At 37.0% G+C, this 10,400-nt stretch overlaps 1 protein-coding gene across 41 annotated transcripts in view; it reads left to right on the top strand.

Moving 5' to 3' along the window:
• MAP2 (microtubule associated protein 2) overlaps nt 1-9,851 on the top strand; it is a 308,431-nt gene extending 298,580 nt beyond the window's left edge. For 26 of the 41 annotated variants that reach the window (XM_051849208.2, XM_008259080.4, XM_008259079.4 and 23 more), the window contains 4 exons: nt 684-776; nt 2,221-2,302; nt 5,720-5,832; nt 6,045-9,851. In XM_051849208.2, the coding sequence (XP_051705168.1) occupies nt 684-776; nt 2,221-2,302; nt 5,720-5,832; nt 6,045-6,260 (504 nt within the window). In that variant the 3' untranslated portion in view covers nt 6,261-9,851. The remainder of the gene's footprint in view (nt 1-683; nt 777-2,220; nt 2,303-5,719; nt 5,833-6,044) is intronic. The other 15 variants (XM_051849211.2, XM_008259081.4, XM_051849209.2 and 12 more) reach the window with 1 other exon arrangement.
• The last annotated feature ends 549 nt before the right edge of the window (nt 9,852-10,400 follow it).

Here is a 10,400-nt window from a genome sequence, read left to right as displayed (position 1 = left end):
GGAAGAATGTTTTCACATGACCGTTCATGGCTAATGGCTGCTTGTGAGCAGTTGCCACAGAGGGCCTTCAGAAGGGCAATGAGCAAACCCGCAAGGGAATTCTAAAGCCCTTGTTAGCAGAGCAGGCCCAGAAACTAACTCTCTATTGATCCTACTGAGAAACTAGGAGTTCTTCTAGATAGATGGGGATACCGGCCCGAGATATTCACTTGTGCTTTGCAGACAAATAGAACAGCCAAGCATATGAAGGGATTAATAATTGTGATGGTTGACAGTGTGAGGAATGGGAGAAAGAACCTGTATTTCCTTCAGGATCCCGAGCTAAGCCAGAACTATACTAATGAAAATTCCAGAGTGGCCTCAATATTGCCTACAATATCAGTAGCCTCCCCATCACAGCTGGTCTGGGTTTTATTTTTCTGTCCCTCTAATTGTTTCCAGATTGCACCTGGGTACAGCTGGGAAACCTAAGGCTAGAATTTGGACCTTGAGGGTGCAGGATAAGAAGGACCCACCAGTTACATGAAAGAACTGCTCTGCAGTTCCTCTGTTAGTTTTTTTTGCAGAGAAATACTTAGATGGAAGGAAGTCCCTGGTCTGTTTTGTGTTATCCATTCTAGCTCTCTATATTCAGCATCTATAAAGAAAAAATGCACGGTGAAGTTACCTCCAATTCCTTTTAGGTTAGAATTTTAAACCAGAAGATCGATTTTAGCAAAGTTCAGTCCAGATGTGGTTCCAAGGATAACATCAAACATTCTGCAGGGGGCGGAAATGTAAGTAGGAGCTTCCTTTAGAAAGCTGTCTGTATGGAGCTTCCTGCACAGCCAGCACTCTGTCTCCTTTCCTGCAGCCTTGCAACACACTCTTCCCTTCTCTCTGCTGTTCCACATGTCCTCCTGATGCGGTAGCTTGTCATCCTTGTATTCTTAGTAATGGGTTTCGCATCCTTTCCTGTGAGATTATCAATAAATTTCTTGCTTTGAGTTGGGAAAGAAAATCACAATAGGTTGCACCATGGTCTCCTGGAGGATGGCAAACCCACTTTACTTGCCGAATTTGTTTGCTGGATTTTTGTCTCAAGGTATTTTCTCATGCTGTTTCTACTCTCCTGCAAAATGTCAGCTGGGCACACACTTTTCTAGCTCTACTTAAGCTACCCTTGAGGCAAAGACTAATATACTTGAAAAAGCCTAAGGTATAGTAATGTCAATCTTCAGTGGTTCATTATTCATGAAAGTTAGGATATCATTTAGAATAATACAGAACTGGTGAAGCATAATTCAAAGTGAAAGGATTCAAATCCCAGTATACACTTTGTGTAATGAGATTTTTCCTGCCTCTTTCATTTGGTGGAAATAATATCCTAGGGGAGGAAGGGTAAGATCAATGCCTATTTCATAAGGGTGAGGGAGGCAGACTTGAAGTGGCCAGACCAACTCAAGCTAAACAAAGCATGGTTCTTCATAAAATAATACTTTTTAGAAGGTGAATCAGGATGACCCTATACAAATGATCCTGTCACCTAAACTTTAGATTATGATGATTTGTGATTCAAGTAATTTATAAGATATCAAATCCAGAATCTTCACCTTTCTAACTCTTGGCTACCTATTTGCTCCTCAACTGGGCTGAAATGGAGTCAAGCAGTGAAGAGAGGAACAAACAAGTGCCCCAACAAGGAGTTAGTTACAAGGAGTAGTTACCTGATAAAGCAAAGTCACTCCATGGATTATGAAAGTATCACTGTGTGGGCAGCCCATAGCTATGTCTGCTGGGCTCCTCCAAGGATGCTAGACTCATGGGGTGGATATCTACACTCATGCGGTTTCCTCTTCACTGTTGCCCCGCCTATGGACTTACACCACACATTAATCTCTTCTCTTGTCTCTGCATATGGAAAGGTTTAACATGGCGTTGCTTAGTACTTTGAGTGAAAGCTTTTCTTATTAATACAAAAGTTTCTATCCACTTGAGGCATGATCTGTTTTCTACTAATAAAATCTTCTGTTCCAGGATTTTCTTTCACTTGGGTCTTTCTACTCTAAATGTGTGGGAGAATATATGGAAAATTATGCTTTCATGTGTGTGCGTGTGTGTTTGTGCCTCAGTTTGAATTTCTGGATATGTTATTTCATGTGGTTAGTTTGGGTATATTTATAGATTTTGAAAATGAACATGCCTATACTATTTTAAGTATGTTTTATATGGTTCACAAAGGTACAAATTGTTACCAAGAAGATTGACCTAAGCCACGTTACATCGAAGTGTGGCTCTCTGAAGAACATCCGCCACAGGCCAGGTAAATAAACAATTTTTAGTAGTTTGAGAAATATTTAACAGAACCTTAGAAACTGACAAGCAGATTTGCTCCAACATCCTGATACTTCATGCTTTTATTAATGAAAACTAAAGTTAAAAATTTCAAGGCATCTTCATTTGAGACACATGAACCCAATTAATATGAATTGACCATATGTCACAGACTAGGTTAAAATTTTAAAATGTGTAAAATGCATTTATCTTCATAATATTGACACTCTTGGTCTGTAAAATGCATTGTGCCATGTATTCATACATAGCATTGAGTGCAAGCACTAACCAAACATTTTTCATGAAATTATTTTTCTGCATTATTTAAAAAACAGGCTTGTGGTTAGTAAAGCTGAAAAAATTTATTTATCTGATGATATCTCAGATCCTTTATTACGAAGGCAATCATTATGAATCCTTAGCAGAATATAATGCTTTTCCAAATTATTTGACCATGTTCACCTTTTGGTTTTCTAGAATGTGTCATTGGACTAATGTTTTGAAATAGAACTTATACTCACATTTGCCAGGGGACATAAGGGAGCTTCTCCTTTTAAAATGTGACTCTAACATTATGAGTAGTTTTTTCTTAATATCATGAATTATATATTTTTCTGATTCTAGTGCCATGCATATATAATAATAGATAATTTTAAATTTTTTAATTTTCTTGAGAATATTTTGGCACAATTTCTATACCCCATTGAATCCTGGAAGGACAAAAGGGAAGCAATTATATTTAACCATCTGTGCCTGACATCTTAACATAAAAATTAGGTAATAGATTTTCCATTAATCATTATCTCAAATGGTAAAAAAAAAAATATAATAACATGTGAACTTAATGAGATTTGTGGCCATGAGGAGATTTTTAAGAATTTATTATCTGAAAAACAAAGACAATATAACTTTCAAAATTGATGAATGCTCTGGAATGGTCTAGAAACTAGAACTCATTTTGTAAAAAGGTGTTCATAAAGCAAGTCAAGGAGTTAGAAACTACATATTTATAATCTCCATTATGAATTTCAGATTTGCTTCCATGGAATTAGCCCCTCTGTTTTTCATGGGACAGTAGGAACATGGTCCCTTAAAGCTTTATCTTCATGACTCGCCTGTCTGTTGCTGAAGCCAACAGACAATTAATTTTGTACTGCCACATTAACTGTGTACACGTAGATTTGATAATACCCCCTATTTTCTAGCAGAATTCAAAAGAAAACTCTGGATTCCTTGATTACAGACATTAAGAATGCAGGTAGTCAAATTCATCAGGGGACTGGATGTATAGAAAAATCTTGCAGCCGGCGCCGCAGCTCAATAGGCTAATCCTCCCCCTAGCGGTGCCAGCACACCGGGTTCTAGTCCCAGTCAGGGCGCCAGATTCTGTCCCAGTTGCCCCTCTTCCAGGCCAGCTCTCTGCTGTGGCCCGGGAGTGCAGTGGAGGATGGCCCAAGTGCTTGGGCCCTGCATCCCATGGGAGACCAGGATAAGTACCTGGCTCCTGCCATCGGATCAGCGCCATGCGCCGGCAGCAGCGCGCCAGCCGTGGCGGCCATTGGAGGGTGAACCAAAGGCAAAGGAAGACCTTTCTCTCTGTCTTTCTCTCTCTCACTGTCCACTCTGCCTGTCCAAAAAAAAAAAAAAAAAAAAAAAAAGAAAGAAAGAAAGAAAAGAAAAAGAAAAATCTTGCATAGATCAGGAAATATTCTGTATGTGACTTGGTAGTCAGAAAAGACTATTGCCATGACTCCTACCAATTTCTTCACAGTTATTTTGGAATATGGAATATCAAAAGAGAAACAAAAATAATTCAGTACCTGTAAGATATTATCTGCTCTTTACAAATTCACTTCTGAAACTATTTAATAAAGATATCATCATTCATAGCTACTGCTCCTGGTGGGTGCCTGAATTCATCAAAAGCAAATGGGTTTCTCTAACAGTTGCACAAGACTTTCTAATGAGACCTCAAAAGAGGTCTACTCAAGATTCCTATCCCATGGATGTTTTTGGTTAACAACCCATTGTTTTTTCCTTCTCAAAAGACAGCTAAACGAAAATTTAGCAAGACTCTATTGACACAAAATATAATCAGAAAAAGGAAGCTTAATAGATCAATTTCTCTCAGAAACTACAATAGAAAAAAATACAGAAACAGGGTCCCAGACTCTTGACTTTATCTAGTTGAAAGCCTCATGCCCTCCAGCCCACAAATTGGATAAGTATGTTTCTTATGAGTCACTGTGAATCATGCTACTCCCATCATAACGAACAAATAACACCTATGTAGACAAGTAAAATGTAAGAAGAAGCACACTCCATGAAATGGTGCAGATTTTGAGGGAAAGATAACAACATTTCATTTAGACATGAGTTAAGTAGCATTATTGCTTTCTAAGCTTTCAAGAGAAGAATGAATGTTTCTAAGTGTTATCCAATTAATCTATATAAGTTCAGGAAACCTTTGGCTAGGCAATTGGGGTTAACATAGGTGCCTGAATATTTTATAAGATAATTATTATAAAACAGTCTAAGACAGCAAATACCTGCCCAGTGTAAAATAACCCGCTATATTTGAAAGCCTGAGAAAGACATGCAGAGACAGGGTAAGATCACACTTAAGGGTAGAACGTGGGACTCTCATAGTCAGTAAATCCTATCTTTCAGCCTAGTTATCATTAGGGGAAATGGCATGGTCAAAACTCTGTCTCACCATCATCAGATCAGTGTCAGTGTCAGAATGGTTCCATGACATCTATAAAAGAAAGGGCTTTCTAAGATCCTGTTCCTATTGCTCCATGTATTAATATGAATGAGGAGTTCTTAAAACTTACTAGTTATAAACAACCTAACTCCTGACTCATTTCATCAATGAAGCTGCCAATGCTGAAAATTCATAAATGAATATATTAACCATATGTGCACCATTCTAGCCTAAAACTTATTTGCTAAGTGACCTGTTACCAAATGAAAAAGCAGAAAGAAGAGTTTTATTTCAAGTGAATTTACTACCCTGGAAATAAGAGACTAAATGTGTCAGGTTTTAGAAAGGATACAACAGGCTATTTTCATTCCGTTATTTTTGGAGTTTCTGTTATAGCAATAAGAAAACTCCCACTGATTTCTTAGATTAAGCAGAAATGGATAAAAGAGGAAAGTATTAATATGTGAAGTAATCCACATGGTGTAATAAAAAGTGTGTCATTGTCTGGGATTGTACCAGGAAGTGAAATGGACTAGAAATTAGAAAAGATTTCTTTTACATCCGTGATCACAGGGATAGAAGAGTTAGTAAGTTTGTGGCTTGCAATGATCTATCTACAAAACAGCCATTTTGGGGAAATAGTCGCCTCAAATACAGTTACTTTCAGCAGAGCATTTAAAATCCTTTTCCAATTCAAAGGTGGTGGACGTGTGAAAATCGAAAGTGTAAAACTGGATTTCAAAGAGAAGGCCCAAGCTAAAGTCGGTTCACTTGATAATGCTCACCATGTTCCTGGAGGTGGCAATGTCAAGGTAAGAAACAGTCTTGACCCAACCTTGTTTTTATTAATTATTATTGTCATCATTATTCTGAAATACTCTTTATCAAAATGGATTCCAGATTGAAGACTTGGGCACAGAGTTTCACAGGAGTCACATTAATATCATCTCTGGGTTATGAAGAAAGAGTTAAGAAGCCAGTTACTATTTTTCTGTTAATGAGAACTGATGCTTGTTTTAAACAGATTGACAGCCAAAAGTTGAACTTCAGAGAGCACGCTAAGGCCCGTGTGGACCATGGGGCTGAGATCATTACACAATCTCCAAGCAGATCCAGTGTGGCATCCCCCCGGCGACTCAGCAACGTCTCCTCCTCCGGAAGCATCAACCTGCTAGAATCCCCTCAGCTTGCCACTTTGGCTGAGGATGTCACTGCTGCACTCGCTAAGCAGGGCTTGTGAATATTTCTCATTTAGCATTGAAGTAATAATATTTAGGCATGAGCTCTTGGCAGGAGTGGGCTCTGAGCAGGTGTTATAGTCATTCTTTACAAACCATAAATAAATAATCTCATCCCCAAATTGTAGTAATTGTTACAATTTTATATAAAAAAAGGAATAGTATATGCAGAATTTGACCTGATTTCCATCTGCAACAGGAAGACACTGGCTTTATATGGGTACAATTGGACAATTATTTTCGCTCTGCTCTGTTTTGCATGGAGTATTAATTTAAAAATTGCATTTTTACCTTTCATGTGCCTGAAGGCTATCCACTACATTCTGAAAGGCCTTGTTAAAATGCAAGCTGCTCATTTTACTCTTCTGTTTCTGAGTGAAAAGATAAAATCTGCCCATTGTAACTTAATACAGGTTAAATTAAATAAGGGAGTCAGACTGCCAGAAGGGAAGAGCATGTAAGAAATAAGTTTTTTAAGGTGTTATTTTGTATAAATGGGAAGAAAGATTCAATTAAGTTATTAACATTTGGGACCTGGATTATTATATCAGAGTATGTTGATCCAATAAATTATTTAACTAATTAAAAAAATAGCTACAAAGCATTTGAGCTATGGTTGAGGAAGTGGAGTAAAAGTGCATCTCTTAGGAATGAGACACGTCCATTAGGATGGACTTGTGTCTGATTAGAATGTCAGTTGATCGGCTAGATTTGTGTCCACACTACCAGTTCCAAAACCCCCTTCCATCTGTTTGATACAGTATTATAGATATAAATATATATATATATTTCTCTGTGGCCATTTGTGATACTTCCTCATATACTTGAATATTACACTCTTTATTCACAGTATCTGTGTCACCTGCACCCTTTGGTGTTACAATTTTAGATATGTGAAAGTAGATGTTAGCAGGGTTCTCTCTCTATTTAAAAAACACATTAAAAAAGAAAAAAAGTTTTAGCATGAAGTTGCTTTCTGTAACAACTCAAAGCTGTAACCCTGTTTTAGTGCCAGATACAAGTCTCTCCCGTAATACTAGGAAAAATATTTTTCTTTGCTTTCACCAACATGGAGTTTGTGGGGGTGGGTCCAGTTATACATAAAAGGGTTTACAGATTGTTGGTTTAAGATTATTGATTTATCTCATTTTTCATCAAGGAGTAGTTTGGATTTTATTCAGATTCATGAAACTGAGTTTCAAGATTTCTTTCTTTTTTCCATTTGCTAAAGTTGATATTAATAGTGATAGTTTGGGACATATTTCCAATTATTTCAAATAATATCTGATTATTAAATTCTCCAATAGAAGGTGTTTGACTTCCTTATCCAAAATAAGAATCCTTTGACCAGAAAGAGAAAACACGATATTTGGGAAACTATAGCTGCAGAACAATTGAGACACAGATATCTACGTCAGTTTTTTCTAGGGCTCCAACATTACACTCTGATTTTGTATGATTTATCAGTAGATAATATTGTTCTGACTTTATATACTGACTAGAATCACAAATCAACTAACTCCTCTCACAATGATTCATCTTAGACTTCCAAATAAGTAATGAAATCATCAAAGGCCTGAGTAAGGCAAAGAGCTACCAAACTGAACAGACACTTCAGAGTATTTGATTATTCTTTTTCTTGCTCAGGGCTGGTAGGCTGGATCTGAACAGTTAAAGGCAAATAATATTCTGGGTGCTTCATCTCTTTGAGCTAAATCATTTCCTAAAAATAAAGTTAGAAATGATGAGCATGGACCAAGGCAACAAAGTATTAACTGATTCCAGGACAAAAGTCTGGGGTTGCAAAGACAGACACAGGTGCCATTTTATGACCAATTGGATTTCACAACCAAACCAACGTGACTGCCACAAGAGAAACCCTAGGAGCAAACGCACACCATTCTTTCTCAACTAAGAGATTTACATGGCAAACATGTCTTAAAATATTTATTCTTGAAAAAAAAATTAGAAACTACTGAATGGGAGTATGAATGTTTCTGTTTTCTGCCTAATAAATGCTATGAAGTTTAAGTTGACCAATCTGGGCAATTGATTCATCAACTTCCCTTAAAATGCACCAGAAAATAGGAGAAGGAATAGTTGTGTGGAGACTTATGGTATTTTCTTACATGTTTTAATAGGGTTAGTTAGTAATGAAAGTTGTCTAGAGAAAAGACGTTAACAGCTGGCTATAACAGTGTTAACCTGTGGAACAAGTATTTTTTTTCACCCTAGTTTAAATTTTTTATAAAAGTTAAGGTGATGTCAACATGGTCTATAGAGTATATTCAGTTTCTTACATGTCCAGAAGACAGAATATATAAGGCACAAGGTTAAAATATTTCATATTAAGACAATTTTTTGTTTCTAACCAAAAGTATAATTAGTAAATAACCTTTGCTTTGTATGGAAATGCAACTCTTTATAAAGTTCACAGAAGGTAACTGATCATTTGTACCAGTAAGAGAGAAACACAGGCTACATGTCTTCTTGTCGGGATGGGAGGGAAACCCGTCTTGCCTTTACTCTCAAGATAACGACACAAAATAAGCTTTTTGAACACCACTCTTGTGGGGACACACATACGCTGATCTAGAAATGAAAACTTCATAGTTCCATTTCTAGATCTACTCATGCCAGTTTCTCTCTGGTGCTAGCCTTTGAGAACCTGTTTAAGAATACATGAATAGTCCAGAGCTGTGAAGAGTTAAAGGCCACCTTCAATGAACTCACGCTCTCTGGGTCACCTGCAACTGAAAATTGGAAACCTCGCAACAAAGCAGGGAAGATCCGAGTTTATGATGAGTTTCAAAGGCCATGTTCATTTAGGAACAAACTCTCTCTGGACTTACCTGCTGAGTTGCAGCAGGGTAATGGGCTGAAGTCCCACCCACAAGCAAGACACCTGTGTCATATCTGCTGGATATGGCTGAAGAAGGTTCAAGTTCAAAAGCCATTAAATGAAAGAATGTATTGTTCATTGCTGGTCTTCTCCACATACTCATACTGTAATACAGCAGGAATGGGACCATTAGTCAAAATGTAACATCATGTTAGTACATGTTGAGAAATAATCTCAACATGGTTCATTCTGACATAGCTGCTATTATAGTTTTTCTCCTATTATTCATGCCATAAAAAGTTTCTTATTCATGGTTCAAACAGCAAAGACAAAATAGAAGGCAAATTCTAGACATTCCTTCAAAAACTGATGCTTTAAAATCAGCACTGATGTTTTCTTTTTTAACATCTAGAATTTTTAGCCTGGGTATTTAGGTTATGGCCAAGTCCCTCTGCAGAAAAAAGACAGTTTTCAAATTCAAAAATATCAATTATAAAAGTCCACTTCAACTTTAGCAAAAAGAAAAAAATCAACAAAAAGTATACTCTGTATGCTGGGATTCCAAGGTTCCAACGTGCCGCTACAAATCTGTGGGGGGTTTCTTTCTTCTGATAATTCTAGAGCCTGTTACCATAGAAAGGCATTTCTTCAATGGCTGGTTGTAGTTAGTTCATGTTTTTCAATCAAATTTGCAAATGTATTTGTTGCTGTATAGTGATTGTTTTGCAAAATAAAATTGCTTGTCATCTAATTGCTAGTTTCCAATTTTTTTATAAAAATTGTTTCTTCTCCTCTGGAAAAGAGAAAAATTCTGTGTGTGTGTGTGTGTGTGTGTGTGTGTGTGAACATGCATATTCACCATGGGTGCGCACACACATTGTTTGATCAAACTAAAGAATGACTGTGAAGGGAAGACACCTGTCATCTGCTGAATTCTGATTATGTTCCAGGACCCATACTAAGGTGATTTTTATATTAGGCTACCTAATTAATGAGGGACCCTACTTATCACAACTATCTTAGCAGGATATTATCTGTTGCAAGTGACAGAAATGCAAAAATAAATTTGTTTACAATGGCTCCCCCCCATAATTTCCCTCCCATCTCCCGCTCCCTCTCCCATTCCATTCACATCAAGATTCACTTTCAATTATCTTTATATACAGAAGATCAATTCAGTATATATTAAGTAAAGGTTTCATCAGTTTGCACCCACACAGAAACACAAAGTGTAAAATACTGTTTCAGTACTAGTTATAGCATTACTTCACATTGGACAACACATTAAGGACAGATCCCA

The sequence above is a fragment of the Oryctolagus cuniculus genome, chromosome 3, assembly GCF_964237555.1.
Source record: "Oryctolagus cuniculus chromosome 3, mOryCun1.1, whole genome shotgun sequence".
Classification (NCBI taxonomy): domain Eukaryota; kingdom Metazoa; phylum Chordata; class Mammalia; order Lagomorpha; family Leporidae; genus Oryctolagus; species Oryctolagus cuniculus.
The sequence above is the reverse complement of the archived record's forward strand: the minus strand, read 5'-3'. Positions and strand labels throughout refer to the sequence as shown.